The sequence below is a fragment of the Oculina patagonica genome, chromosome 6, assembly GCF_052425735.1.
Source record: "Oculina patagonica isolate OP01 chromosome 6, crgOcupat, whole genome shotgun sequence".
Classification (NCBI taxonomy): Eukaryota; Metazoa; Cnidaria; class Anthozoa; order Scleractinia; family Oculinidae; genus Oculina; species Oculina patagonica.
In genome coordinates this window covers 30,623,134-30,638,873 of record NC_135763.1, presented here as the reverse complement: position 1 = coordinate 30,638,873, position 15,740 = coordinate 30,623,134, and the positions used below count along the sequence as shown (strand labels likewise).

At 38.2% G+C, this 15,740-nt stretch overlaps 3 protein-coding genes across 3 annotated transcripts in view; 1 reads left to right on the top strand and 2 right to left on the bottom strand.

Moving 5' to 3' along the window:
• Positions 1–15,740, top strand: part of LOC144658171 (uncharacterized) — a 126,808-nt gene that overhangs the window by 78,092 nt on the left and 32,976 nt on the right. The gene's annotated exons all lie outside the window — the stretch shown is intronic.
• Positions 1,343–5,846, bottom strand: LOC144658018 (fibrinogen C domain-containing protein 1-like). The gene is made up of 4 exons (XM_078518345.1): positions 5,842–5,846; positions 5,087–5,175; positions 2,115–2,513; positions 1,343–1,700 (listed from the first exon to the last, which is right to left on the bottom strand). Exons 1-4 carry the CDS (start codon positions 5,844–5,846, stop codon positions 1,438–1,440), a joined length of 756 nt encoding a protein of 251 aa, XP_078374471.1. The 3' UTR covers positions 1,343–1,437.
• Positions 12,434–13,345, bottom strand: LOC144658290 (adenosine receptor A3-like). Its single transcript, XM_078518697.1, has one exon. The coding sequence runs from the start codon at positions 13,343–13,345 to the stop codon at positions 12,434–12,436; it is 912 nt and encodes a 303-aa protein (XP_078374823.1).

The following is a 15,740-nucleotide window of genomic DNA, read 5'->3' as shown; positions in this document are numbered from 1 at the left end:
TGTCCCACGCTAGTGTCATGTTGAACAATTTCTTCATTATTTATCACCGAGCTTAAAATTTACCATCTTTATTATTTACTACAAACTTGATGATTTCAACATTGCTGATCCTAGCAGTATGCAGGACGCGTGTCACATATCAACCTAGTAAATGGCCCAGCTCTCGTAGAGTCTCTCGTAGCCCCAGGGGGGGGGGGGGGTACTCCGGCTTGTAATTGACGGGGATGATCGAAGGATTTTTTGGTTTGTAAAATTTGGCAAGTATTTTTTTGGGTGACTTGATTTAAATAGGGGGTTTTTTTGGTATTAAAAATGAACTCAAGTGCCTTGGTGCGGCCTAGGCGTAAAAAACAAACACAAGCGTTCAATTTTTTATGTTTTTTTTTGTGTTATATTATTGCCCCTTTTGGCAATTTGGGGGTAATTTGATAAAGGATTTTTTTGGGGGTTATTTTTGGTCCAGGGATTTTGTTGGGTAATGTGGGAAGACTTAGGGATTTTTTGGGTCCTGAGTTTTGCCTCCATTCGATGTGTTATATTATTGCCCCTTTTGGCAATTTGGGGGTAATTTGATAAAGGATTTTTTGGGGGGTTATTTTTGGTCCAGGGATTTTGTTGGGTAATGTGGGAAGACTTAGGGATTTTTTGGGTCCTGAGTTTTGCCTCCATTCGATCATCCCCGTCATTTACAAGCCGGAGTACCCCCCCCCCCCTGGGCTCGTAGCTCAGTTGGTTAGAGCGCCCAACCGGTATCTGGGAGACCATAGGTTCGATTCCCGTCGGGGACTCAGATTTTTTCTTTGTCCCACGCTCGTGTCATGTTGAACAATTTCTTCATTACTGTTAAAATTGTTGGTGAAATCGGAAAAGGGCTGTGTGTAAACGTCGATGGACTGACATCCTATTCTATAGGAATATTAATAGTATTGGTCTAGTAAATTTTGGAGAAACGATATTTGTCAATTTAGTTACGCTTTTTGAGGGCTTTTTCGAGTGGGAGCCTGCGTTTAATTCCCAAGCGCGCTCATAACTAGGTGCATGTGCGTATGTTGCTTTACAGATTGATTACGTCATCAGTGACAATACAACATGTACAAAGAAGGAAGTTTTGCAAGCGTGTTTCATTGATGGCTGTTGTGCCACAGTTGTAGAGCTAAAACCATTGAAAGTCTTGAAATGATGTTTTCAAATACACAGATAATTTCTCTGGGTATGGTTTTTGTGTTTTTTTTCTCTTGATAATAATGGGGTAACTATAGCGAGGCCAGGAAAGGCGAGGAAAGAAAGGAGAGGAAATTAAGCATGAGAAATTAGAACATAATAAATAAAGAGAAACCATAGCTTGTTTTCAGTTATTTTAATCACCCAGTTACTGTGACATTTCTTTTCCAATCTCTTATTTGTATTGGTCAGCAAACAAGGAAAGACAAAAAGTTCTTAAAAGTGCACTGGTCTGATTTTCATCTCAGCTCTCTTGGCGGAGTACTTAACTCCTTTCCAGTGAAGCCAGTTGACACCATCAACATGTGATGAGTGTTGTCCGTTATGATACAAACCGTTCAGGTTGGAGTGATGACAGTCTTTGTACCACCAGGCTCCTTTAAAGGACACAGCGCAGTTTAGCTCGCAGCTGTCATTATCCTGATCTTTTGTTGTAAAGGGGTAACCACGATGCCAAGAAAGAGAATCACCAGCAGTTCCTGAAAACACGACATGAGAATTTGATTTCAAACCTACAGAATTGAAATACAAACAGTCCTACAGTTCTAAAGGCTACAAACAGTTGGAAATATTGTCAGTTTACTTTTATTTAAAAAAAGTCACAACACGAGAACCCAAATGAAGACTACAAAGACTTCGCTTATCGTCGTTCTCACGTGATCAGGTTATCTTCCTTAAAGCTCAAAACACGTCTCAACAACACATTCTTTCACAAATTTTCAGTGTTTTTCGTTTTGATTTTTTCATACAAGTTTTGATCACAGATTAAAATCTTTCATCTGGAAGCAAGTCATCACATTTCCATCACCTGGAATACCAACAAATAAATTTAACAATAAAATTCTTAGCAAATATAGGCATTATAGAGTGACGTTAAAATTGGTAATATTTACCTGAGTAAGTTCCGAGGCTCAGCTGGTACTTAGTCCTCTCGCTCGTCACTAGAAACATGTCGTACTCGGCGTAAGCAGTTTTGCCTGCAGTGTCTTCCAGATCTACTCGAAGCCCGTTCCTTGTTTTCGTCAGGCGGTTTATCTTGTCCAGACCCAGCCAAAACTCGCCATTCAGGTTCCCGAAGCCACGTTTGTAGTCGGCCCAGCCGCGGTAGAAATTAACAGAGCCGTCCAGTCTCTTCTGGAACACTGTCCACCCCCCACCGGCTGTTGTTTGGTCACAGAACACATCAAAGGCACCTGAACCATCAGGGTCGATTGTATAAACACCGCTGATTCTTTGGCCGGATTTAAACAGCTCAGCACAGTTCTTATTGGCTGTTGAACAGAGAAAAAAACCTGACTAGATCCTTATTATCGCTACATTAAAGATTGAACCTAATTACTCTGAATTGACCGGTGTGCTATATATCGAAACTGAAAATCATTTTTTACAAAGACAGAAAACATTGACTGTTTTTTTGTTTTACATTTTGCCATACATAGGAAAAATAGACTGTTTAGCACCGAAATCAGACTTGCTTTCCCTAACGTTTCACAGGCGGCTTGTTCCCTTTGAGGATGTCGATGTCAGTCTTCCACTTGAGTGAGTTGTTTCTTCATTTCTTGAACGAAAGTTTCAAGCTTCTTGTTTGGCCCAGCATAGAAGCTGTTGTACACGTTGTTACAATGCTTTGTAGCTGCTGAATTGCATGGGGTGCTATTAGCGCCCTATTTCCTGGATTAGCTAAAGTTCCACTTGTCACAAACAACGTTCTCACAAACAACGCCAAGAACAGCAAACTGCAACGGAAACCAAAGGAAACACAAGTCATTGTGCGAATTTTATCAAAGCCCAACTTAACCGTAGTTAACTGTATCACGGACTGGTGAAAAAGCGGATGTGACTCATCTTTAGTATATCAAGTGTGTTTGCGTCACTGAATTCGGTTCAAGGCAATTTTCATGTTTTTGGATGCAACTATTATTGGACGATCTTTTGACAGCTTCAAAAATGATGACAACTTTGTAAAGAACAATGCTACCAATCGATCAAACAGGGTTTACTTTTCCTTTGAAAACGCACCTTGAGTTTCAATTGCTTTATTTGATGAAGGACTGTGTTTGATCGATCTTTGAATGCACCCGTCTTTGTAACGCCTCCCGCCTACCAGTTGAAAGAATAGTATGCGCGACATTTTTTGACTGAAAAAAAAAATCAAACTAACTAGTAAAATATCCAACACACGGCAATTTTTGAACGAAAGACATATTTTGACTATTAAGCAATACGTGATTGATTTGGATTCTCTGCAGGTTAATTTGGGGAAATCAAAAGCGGTTGAAAAAATAATGTCTGATTACTGGGCCATTTCGTAATGTCGACGTGAATGACTGCTACACAGAGACCATAGCTTAAAAGTAGTCCTTTTTAACTCCTAACAGCTTAAAAGTGGCTTTGAATAATAAGAAACTAAACAAAACAATATTTTGAGACATTATCATTTCGGGTCGGCTTTTGTCAAAATCAATAATTAAAACATAATAATAAAAACATAATAAATAAGTTCGGTTACTGTTTAACGCTTGTCGCCCTGACAGAAAACAAAACATTTGAGAAATAATTTAAAAAGATCAAAGCGAGCGTTCACGCTTCTTTAAAAGATCATTTAAATAGAAAAAGGTAGTTAGGCACGATTGCTGCTAGAAATCACAACTTTTCTATAAGACTCAAAATAACTGACAGAGATTTAATATGCGTAGCTGAGAAACGCCCCAGGCAAAATTGCAAATATTTCTTTGGTGAAACCAAAAAAAGGTATTTATCCTTGGCCATTTGTTTCCCGTTGCTGACATTTTCAAAAGTTAAATTTTAAATTATAGTGTAGTTAAGTTTATTTTCTCAGAAAGTTCTACCAAACTAGTGAAAAAACTTAAACGCGAACATGACTTCTGAGCACAACTCGTCGCCTTTTCTTGTTTGGAATATTTAATCACAACTTTTAAACAATAGAACTGTTAAATTGTTTATCCTTTGTTTGGCAATGCAAATTGAATCACACTCGCCGATGTTTTTGCTGTTCGCGACTGATCACCGAGTGTCCGGAGTAAACACTATGACCTGGTTTTCGCGTTTTGATTGAAGCTGATGGCCAAACTGAAGATTTGTAGCTAGTGTCTAATGATTAAAGTTCACAAAGAAAAAAAATAATTTCGACAACGTTTGGAAACATATCTCAAAGACGGTGACTAAATATACGACTCCGTCGCCTATCATTCAACATATTACTTTTCACTATTTTAAGCGGCTACTAATTGTAGGGATTTTTTCAGAACAAGATTTAGCGGCGGACTATTTTAATTAGCGATTTTCCGAAAAATTAAAAAGTTAGTGATGTTGAGTAAACCAGTTTTTAATAAACATATAGCTAAGATGAGAATGAATGTTCAGTAAAAGAACAAACTCACTTGAAATTGAACGAGCATTTGCATTGCCAAAAAGAACAAATTAAAGTTACCGACATATTTTAAAAAGAATTTTTCAAGTCGACAATGCTTATTTTGTTTCCCTTTGGGGTGGGAGGGGAGGTACATTTGACCGAGACAAATTTTAGCGAGCACTAAATTTAGCGATTTTAGCCAACTCGCTAAAATCGCTAAAATTAGTAGCCGCTAGCAATAGTAACCTCAAGGTAATCAAGCAGGCTAATATAATATTTCAAAGAAACAAAAAGAAGAGTAAATCAGACGAGACAGCTGACAATAATTGAAATAGAATATTAGTGGCTAAAAGTGAATTTAGTTTGAAGATCGAAACAATTTACCTCAGTGAAGTTCACAAACACAACCACTGAATTGGACCCACATTGAATACCGTAATCAATTTTATCACGCGCAGTGAACATTTTGGAAATCAGTGAAACTGGACTTACCTTTCGCACGAGCCTTCAGGTCGGTGTTGCAAAACACTTTCCAAAAGCGGTTTAAAACTTTCTTGTCTAAGTTTGAACAGTCACAAACCCTGAAAAAAACAATGAATATGCAGTAATATTGAGAAGAAGTCTCTTGAAGGAGCGGTGCCATGTGAGTGTAATTCCCCCTGGGGGGTACTCGGGATTTTAAGTGAAAAGGGTCATCGAATGGAGGCAAAAATCAAGACCCAAAAAAATCCCTAGGGCTTTAAACAAAACCCCCAAAAAATTCCCTGGACCAAAAATCAACTCCCCAACTCCCCGCAGCTAGAACTATGCGGCCAAGGCGCTATCACGAATCTTTAGATTGTTTTTAATACCAAAAAATGCTTACTTAAATCAAGCCACGCAAAAAATACTTGCCAAATTTTTCTACCCAAAAAATCCCGGAATCAAAAATTTCAAACCCAAAAATATCCTTCGATCATCCCCGTCACTTGAAATCTCCGTTCTTGCTTGCACCTTTCCGCAAGAAAGGTCTCTCTTAAGAAGCTACCATGGATAAGAGAAAGGTAGCCAACAGATGTCACATTTTCATTCAACTTTCTGTCTTTGTCTGAGCACACACAAAAGGCCACACAAGGTGTTTTGATTAGTTTCGAGTTGTGATGGCGTTTTCTGATATTATTTTCACTGCATTTGGTTTGAGAATTAAAAAAACTGATATCTGTTTGAAGATTATTTTTGTATATCTGTCATCACGTCACTTAAATTACCGCATTCGTTCCGTTTCTTTCTTTATTTAAAAATACAAAAAATACGGTTCCAACTGGTGACTGAATGAAATTTACAGAGGCTTCAAGAGATAGAAGTTATGTAATTCCTGTAACTTTTTTAAAAGTGAAGGATTTTTAAGATTTTTCTTTCATTTTAAAACGGTGATTTCACTTTTTACGCTCATTTTTAACCCCGGATGCAAAATTAACAGAAAGTTCGTATTAATCCATGAGCCTTCTTCTTCGTATTTAATCCATAATCCATGAGCTGTTTTGAAGCAAGTATGCTGTAAAGTGACTTTATGGTTATGTCGGTTAATATTCCACAACAGCAGACCGTGTTTGTGCTGTCAGCTAAAGTGTGCAACCAGTTGAAAGCAAAAATGATTAATATGCCATTTTTCCTTGCTGTCTTATTTCGTGAAGTCTTTAACTGATGCTAAATTATGCAATAGTTATTAATAATGTGATGTGTCGAGATTTGCATAGCAGACTGCTGTCGACTTACTGGGAACACGTTCTAAGTTTTTTTTTTTTTTTTTACAAAACTTCAGCCTTGAAACGCATCGGATTTTTTCTCTCTTTTAATATTTCCCTCTGATCGTTACGTGTCGAGTCAAAACAAATGTACCTGGAAACCACTTTTCTCTCTGCAGAATTTTTCTCAATTGCCTTTTTCCTTTTGTTCTTGAAGAACACAATTTCCTGTTTCTTTTTGTAACCGAGGGATTGAACGAGTCACAAGCGTAATAACAGAATTTTAAAAAAAGGAATGATTCTAATATAAAGACAAAATTAGTGATAACACACATTCAAAGACAAGCAATTGTCATTCATTCTTGGAATTAATAAAGTTATTGTTCACAGTTTATTCGCCATCAATGTTGTCAAATTATTCTTACAAACATTTCACCTTCCTCTTTTGTCCCATCACCAACAAATTGTACAAGAAAAAGGGGAAATCTCAGTCAACACCAAAAACTACCCCTCCTTTCAAGCCTTACTCGAACGCATTCCCCTAATCGCTGATTACTACTAGTATTAATGATAGTTATGTGTAACACACAAGTATGAAAGTAACGACACAGTTCAAAGTTCAAACTTAAACTCAGCTGTGGTACTGTTCCTTTAAGGTTACAGACAACATTATTTTATATTTGAAACAGCAACATGTGACTTCCATAGAAAGCACTTTTCACTTGAAACAGCAATATATTGAAGTATGAATTAATATTGCAGAATTTGCTTTCAACTAAAAATACTTACTGCCTGGATAATTACATTGTCACACCAAGTTCCTGGTGTTGACATTTGCTGAATGTAGTCTTGCCAACTATTGTCAGAAACGCTCTCAACATAAAATTTTGGATGATTATTCAAGTGCCTAATACCAGCAGCACGAATTTGAAAATGCAACTCTGCAGTTCCAAACAGTTGGTGTGAAACTGACCTAAAAAAAACAGTCTCCACTCCCACCAACATCATAAGGCATTAAACTTATTAATGAAAGTCTCTCATTAAGAGATACCGTATTTATTCGATTAAGCGCCCAACCTCGAATAAGCGCCCACCTCGAATAAGCGCCCACCCTGTAGGTAGGAAAAGTTAATAAGCGCCCAGCCTCAAATAAGCGCCCACCCCCACCCCCTAGAGAATTGACGTGCACGAGAGCAGTGAAAGTACTACCAAGAGACTACCCCGAAGACTAAGCTTTCTCAATAATTTACAGAAAACTTTCAATGATCAGTAAAAATTCGGCTTTTGGATATCTTCACATTCTGTTATTATTTACTTTTTTCTTGCAAAATAAGCGTACTACTTGCTAAAAATGGTGAAAATTTAATAAGCGCCCAGCCTCGAATAAGTGCCCACCTCGAATAAGCGCCCACTCTCAAGGTCCAAAAATTTAATAAGCGTCCAGGGCGCTTAAACGAATAAATACGCTACCCAAGGCAAATTACAACTGTCATTTGCAGGAAGCATACCTCCTTTTACATTTGAAATTTGGAAAATATGACCAAAAGCGCTATTGTGACTGAAGTCAGACTTTGTTTGAAGCATGTCAATTGATAACTCTTTCTGTTTACTAGTGCAATACTTGTATCTTTTTTTCTCTTTCTGTTTGTTTATGAAAAAAAAACATATTTACTGTAAAAATGTTCAGAGTTACACAAAATAAACCATTTCTTGCATGTTATTGCTACAAAAATTTCTAATAAGTGAGGAGCTTGGGAAATTATGTTTCAGTAGTATTTTAAGTCTACTTCTGTATTTCTTTCTTCTAAGCAAATTAGTAACTCTACGAACAGAAATTCGAGATGGTTCTCTGTCTCGTTTCCTGTTGCTTTTTGCTTTTTTCACAAGCATTTGTAGAGATCATAGCAACAGAACAACTCCTATCGCCATTCTTTCCAGCTACAACACGGACATCTCTTTCATATCTCTTTATAAGCTTACTATCATAATTATTGTGGGTATCATTTATCGAAGTCTGGACAGAACTCTGTGCACGACGTGATTTGTTCACGTTATACAAAAGAATGCTTCCGGTGCCGCATTTACTCGACTGAACAATGGTTCGGTTGTATTCGATCGCTTCATCTGCTCTGATGTCGTCTACACCGTGCAAATGTTTAATGCAAATGCGAGCCTCATCACTCGATAACGACGTGTTCTGATCACAAGTAATGATCAAGTGGCTCAACAGCCGCCGAGCTACATAACTCGGAAAGTTTGTTATTTGATCACAAGCCATGATCAAGTGGCACAATGGCCGCTGAGCTATACAACTCAGAACATTTGCTATTTGACCACAAGCAACGGTCAGTTTTGGTCGCAGTTCAGCGACCAAAGACGACAGAAGAGGCGATTCTTGTACGAGAACGAAAGTAAACAGTTTTACTAAGTACACAATCTAGCGACCAAACGAAATGTTCTAGCGAATTCGTGAAGCACGCGTGCAGAACAGCGACCAAAGACGACAAAAGGGACGACTAAAATATCGTCGCACCAGTTTCCCGGCCGAGACTTGCCCCTGCAAAAATCAATCGGGGCGGCCAATTTGGAGTCCATACACCTGCGCGCGCATTACGGCTCGATTCATTCCACATAACAGTGCACAGGCCTACCAACTCAAAAGAGACAGGACGCAAAACAGAATTAGGCTTGCGTTCTCCTTCGTCGAACGCAATAACTGCATGGCCGGTCTCTTTGCGAAGAACGCTGGTTTAATAACAAAATAAAGAAGGGCAAAGATTAGCACGATTAGCTAGTACTAACCTTCTTAGTTCGATGTTAACGATGTCTCCTGTTCTGGACCGTTCATTTTTATGGGGTAGGGGGGGGGGGGGGGCTGATGGGATTTGATAGATAGTCACCTTCATATATAACGGGCCCCCTTCTACTTCTAAAATTTTTACCTGCCCCCCCCACCCTCGTCATCTAATTTTTTTCGATGACCCCCCCTTGAAGAAACAAAACAACAACAAAAATGTTAAAATGAAATTAAATTTTATCAGGCTATATGACTGAAGGAATGTATCAGTTGTTCAGTAATAATAATAGACAAACTACATCTCTCAAAAAGCTGACATTGCCTTGACTGTTTATCGTGTATGGTATGGCTGCATTTGTAACCAAATAGCTGTTGGGTCGAGTTAATGGCAATTGGTACACAACAAAGTAGGGGGGTCCTGGGGCATGCTCCCCCGGGAAAATTTGAATTTTCAGAACCATGGATGGTATTCATTTAAAGTAGTGAGGAAGGATGTTGCAGCTGGTACATTGGCCATTGTTGCTAACGTGACGTCAACGTACCATTTGTAAAGTTCTGGTAACTTGTTCTCACGTGAGAACAAGTTACCAGAATTTTACAAACGGTACGTTGACGACACGTTAGCAACAATGGCCAATATACCAGCTGCAACATCCTTGGGACTGGGTCGGGCATGCCTTCAGCATAGTCGGGTTAAATCGAGCTCCGTCTAAAATCTAAATTTTGAAGGCGTTCTATGGAAGAAATTACTCAATACTTCAAACGAAAAGACAGGAAAACCAGCTCTGAGTCTTCGGAAGGCGCTACCCCGGAGGAAAAGAGAACCAAACTCAGTCAGGCTAATAACATGCCCACGCCGTCCGACATGGCCGAAGGCGTCGAAGGCGTCCTACCGAAACTATACAGACAAGATTTTTAACCGCAAACTCTTCTCCTTGGGGCTACATAAAGTTGGAGACCTTTTTAATGAGATAAACATTAAGCCACACACCACCTTGCAAAATCTAAATGCCCTGGATCTCTTATTTTTGAACGGTCTTTATGATTGCCTTCCACCTGAATGGAAGAAAGTGATGACCAACGACCCTCCATCGGTGCTCATTAAAACTAACCATAAATGGGACGATGTGTTTTTGTACTCGGGCAATGATGCCCTTTTATTAAGTGAATTGTCCTCTAAAAAATCTACAATATTTCGGTGTCAAAGATTTCGATTAGTCCGTCGGCAAAAAAGAAATTCGATGTTTCATATGCTTCTGCAGAGCACGCCCTTGACTGGAAGAGAATCTACAGCAATGCTTTTAGATCCGCAATAGACACCAAAACGCGTGAATTTCAGTACAAGATACTTAATAGAATACTTCCTTTAAATGATTTCCTCTTCAAAATTGGCAAGTCTAACTCTCCTCTCTGCTCTTTCTGCCAATCCTGAGAGGAAAACATGTCCCACTTCTTTTTCCATTGTCCGTTGGTAGCAAACTTTTGGCAATCAATTAAGCATCTATTGGGGGGTTATGAGCTAATTGAAAGAGAAGTGATCCTAGGGATCACCGACGCAGTTGAAAATGCATTTCTAAAGAATCATCTAATTCTATTAGGAAAACAACATATTTTCAGATGTAAACATAACAACTCTCTTCCTAGCGTAATCAGTTTCACAAAAACTTTGAAAGCAGTCTATGATTCTGAACGTTTAATTGCTAAAGAAAATAACAAGATCAACTTTCATTATGACAAATGGAAGGATCTGTTAGGCTACCTCCTCTCATTTTAAAATAGCTGGCAAGCTCGTGGCACTTCTTGTCTCGAAACAGCTATCTAATCAATTAAAGGCAACTTACTGAACTGTATGTCGTTATACATATATATTGTCTGTAGGCATGGCACTGTCTTTGTGTTTTATAATTTTTTTTTAAGAAAAATGTAAATTTATTAGTGTAATGTAAGAAGTTAATTGTAAGTTCTGTACTGTAGGTTATTCTAAGCTATATACTGCAAGTAGTGTATTGTAAATAAGTCACAGAGTTAAGTTATAAGTATAAGTAATGTATAATGTAATGTAACGTGAAATGTAAGTAAGTTATTGTGTGTATTGTAACCTGCTTGTTGGAAAAAAAAATAAACAAATTACAAAAAAAAAAAAAAAAAAAAGCTGCAACATCCTTGCTCTCTACTTTAAATGAATGCCATCCATGTATACAGTTCACAATGGAGATTGCCGAGAACAACAAGCTGCCGTTCCTCGGTATGATGATTGAAAAAATAGACTGCCAACTAACAACGAGCGTCTATCGGAAACCTACATACACTGGCTTACTCCTTCATTGCCAGAGCCACGTTGATCAGCGTTACAAAAGATCCCTATTGAAAACCGTGCTGAACCGGGCATACCGTCTCTCATCGTCAAAGGAATCTTTTGCAGTTGAATGTGAACAACTCAAATGGATGTTTGTAAAGCTCAAGTACCCACTTAACCTCATCAACTCGACAATTGCAACGTTTGTCAATTCTGTAGCCCAACCCTGTGGTGAGATCTTTGAGGCTGACCGAGGAACAAACAAACCCGTGCGGATTTCCTTACCTTTCAAAGATCAGAAATCCGCTGACGCATTACGCAAACAGCTGAAAGATCTTGGGAAGAAAATTGGAACTGAGCTACAACCGGTTTACACAAGTGCTAAGATCGGCGACAAGCTAAAGTTACAAGAGGAGAAGCCTGCTTTGGTGAACAATCAATGCGTTGTTTATTCATTTAAATGTGATCAGTGTGATGCTGATTATGTGGGTTACACCACACGACATCTACATCAGCGCATAGAGGAGCACAAAACATCAGTAATTGGCAAACACATAAAAGAAATCCACGGTGTCGTGAGTCCTGACATAAGAAATATGTTTTCCGTTTTAAAGAAATGCCAAGGGAAACTGGACTGTTTAGTAAACGAAATGCTTTTAATTCGCGAGAGAAAACCAGCACTAAACACGCAGGCGGACTCAATACGTGCGAAAGTATTTACCTAATTAAATACAGCACGCACTGACACTGTGAACGCTAATGACCACGAAACACTTCTTTAAAATATTCTAATATACTCTATTACCTCTATTTGCATTTAAACTTAAACTCGACCGTTATTTTATTTTATCTACTTGATAATGAACTCAAGATGAGTTCGAAACGTCGTGGCTAATTTTCGCTAATTTTTCTTATACTTGATTTTGCACATTTTAAGAAATAAATTTAGCGACTTTTTTCACGCTATTTGAACACTGTCAAGTAAACTTTTCTCCTTAACGTCGTTCTAAAGAAATTGTCTTTTAAAAACAGTAAAGCTGTCTGATTGTGCCTTTAACTGCTTGTTTCACTTCCCTGATTTTCCAACAGTACAAGATAGGGTTCAGAGATGAGTTTAATTTGACTAGGGTTGGTGTAGCGATCCAGGCTACGTCGTGTTTTACTCCATTCGCATCTAACACAGCCACAATGCCCCACGGAACATAGCAGGCAACTAATGCCAACTGCACCCACATAATGCTGGAAACTGTCTTTTTGTATCTTGCTATGTTAAGTGAAATCCCTTCTCCGTTCTGTTGTCCGTGAGGGGCATTATTTTGTACTTGGGCTTGTTGATGTCGTAGTTTGAGGTGGATCCTCGTGTAACAGAAAATGGAAGTTACCGGGCAGAGTATTAAGACAACAGAAGCTGCCTTTAAGGCGACATCTCTTTTCCACACCCGGGTCAATCCAAGTGAAGCAGCAATTAGCCAAAAACAAGTTATGACTACACGAACTCGCCTCAATGTTACGACATGTCTGTATCTCAGTCCCAGCAACAGTGCGAGAAGTCTGTCCACACTAATTGCTGTCGATGTGAAGACAGATACTGAACACAAAATATAACTTGAAGATACACAAATGTTGTAAACATAGTAGTAAGTAGTCACGTCCATCTTTAATATACGAAACATAATGTAGGTAGCATACAGTGGTTGCACAACAAGACCAACGCAAAGATCAGTGACCGCCAGACATCGAAAGAAACGTTTTGTCGGAGGATGAATAGAAGAGACGTTCTTCAGAGCCACAAGGATCAGAGCATTGCCCACAGCAGCGGTGATAGAAAGAAAAATGTTCAAAGCTGAAAAAAATTCAGCTATGCCTGCTGGTTGTGCCCTGAGTGCTTGATTCAGTTTGCTTGTGTAGTTTCCTTCTCCAGTAAAGTTCGCCATTGTTCTTGGGTGGCCAGAAAATTAAGCTTGCCTTTTAGAGTTCTAGAAGTTAAGCAAGGTACGAAATTTTGAGACTAAAGTTTTAGCTTGCAAATTCGTGAGATGGTGATTTTATATGTCACTGATAACACAACTGCTTGTGCTTTGCAAGTGTTTTTTTTTGCAGGACTTCCTATTTATTTTTAAAGGAATGAATGTTTAATTAAGCTGATAGATCTGTTACTTGGTGAGGTACGTATGACAACTAAGACAAATTGAGATTGTGCTGTTTTTCTAAGATGCCAGAGTGCAATAAAGACCAAAAACATAGCATCGGTCACATATCTTTTTAGCGAAAAGGTCCTCGAAAGTTACTGCCGTTATTGATGTGTAGAGTCGTTTCGAGTCTATCGACAGAGTGAACCGTTTTTTCTTAGTAATTAAAAAAAAACTTGGTTTTGTAATCGCGAACGTTGCACATCGTGCAGCTTGATTATTAAATTTGAAAATGCTTCGTTATCGTGATCGACTTGTCAAAGGTACACACGTGTATTGTGAAAGCGGAAAAAATCTCTTTCTTCTAGCGTGTGTGTGTTTGTGTGTGTAGGTTCAGGCACACACAATACTGATCCATATGCTTTTACATATCGCAAGAATCAAGATATACATGCACAGTTTTAGAGCCGCGCACAACTGTTTTCTAATTATCTATTAGTTTTTTGACTGGTGTCAATTAGCATCGGTTGTGTTAAATCAGACCTCAAAGTTTGACAGGCAGGGCCGTTAACCCGGTTTAAACGAAAATGGCAGATAACGTTAGGGATGTGCTCAATTCCACTTTGAACTGGCGATAAAAAAAATTGTCTTCTCCAGGAAGTTGAATAGAATTATATTCTGCAGCAAAGTGTTTTTAACCTCTGGAGTGACAAAACCTTTTTTCAAGTAAAGGCATATTTTATGTGTTCCAAAACTTGAACTTCTTCTTCTTTTTCGCCTACACATGCGATCGGAATTTTGAAGAGCAAATAAATTCTTGACTAGCCAATGCTACAACTCTGCGTGGTGCAAAATATTTATTTTGCGAGAAGCAAAAGAATTAAAGTTTACCTTTAGAAGTGTGGATAATTTGACATGTAAAACTCAGATAAGACATACAAGAAATAAATGTTGTCAAATGACAAGATAGTCATTGATGTTTATTGCCAGAATATTGTCGCAAAAATGGCTCTTCTCTGAAAAATTCCCAACAAAAAGCCGTGAAAAGCAAAAGGTAGTCTTTCTCAAAGTCGTTTCCTTCTAGTTCAGAAGGCCCGGGCTCTCGTGCTCCGCGCGCCCTGAACGCGACTGTAATGGTGTTTATCACCAAACTGAATATTGTGCTAAAAAGGCCCTTCTCTGAAAAACAGAAACCTAAAAAAACTTTCTCAAAGTTCTTGTTTCCTGGTTAGAAAGCCGGGCCTCTCGCGTTCCGCGTGCGCTGAATTAATAACTTGGCTTGTAAGCAACTCCAATTAAAAGTTAAACACCGGTATATTGTTTTTGACAAAATAAACATTTGTCGTTGCGCTGTCTGGAAGCGTGGGCAAGTCAAGAATTAGTTATCTCTTAGGACTTTCCCTTAGAACTGCAGGTGATCTGAAATCGAGATTTTAAATTCCCGTAAATATGTACCGTAAAAATGCCTTGACAATTTCCAAAATAAGTCTGTGAGACTGTAGAAATCTACAGTTCATCATTTCAGACTTAAAACTCTACAGTGAAAATTAAAACTTCGTAAAATGAAGGTCATTTTTTAGTCAATTCCACTGAGTAACAATATTTCCATGGAAATTATTCCACTTAATTCTAATGCCAAGTGGGTTCATGAAACGCATTTTTTTTCTGTCCTTTCGGACTAAAATCATAATTTTTTCATTAATAAAAGAAAAGAACCTTTGTCACTGTGGTAACATATGTTGTGTGCTGATGTAGTTGGTAATTCTTTCAAGTGCAGCAGATGTCCATGTGTTTTGTTGAGTTATACTGCATGCGTTGTGTTTATATCGGCAAGAAAGACTCTGAATCTAACTCAGCCCAGCCCAGCTTTATAAATAAGCATCAGCGAATTGTTGGAGGAATTTGACTAAATACTAGAGGGTGACCGAGGATCTGCTAGGTCAATGTTCATTCTCAAGGACTCTGTTAATTTATCCATTTGTAATGAAGACGGGTTTTTCAGCTCTCATGAAGAAGTAATTTCCATATTTCGAAGATTTCTTCGTGTCACTTGTGTCACTTTCAAATTAAAGAATCGATATTTCACAATAATTTAAGTCATTTTTCTGATATTAAAAATAACTTTCAAACTTAAAGAAACCTTAAAAAATAATAGTTTAATAAGAAAGAATAGAAAAAAAAAAGGTCATGATAAACCAAA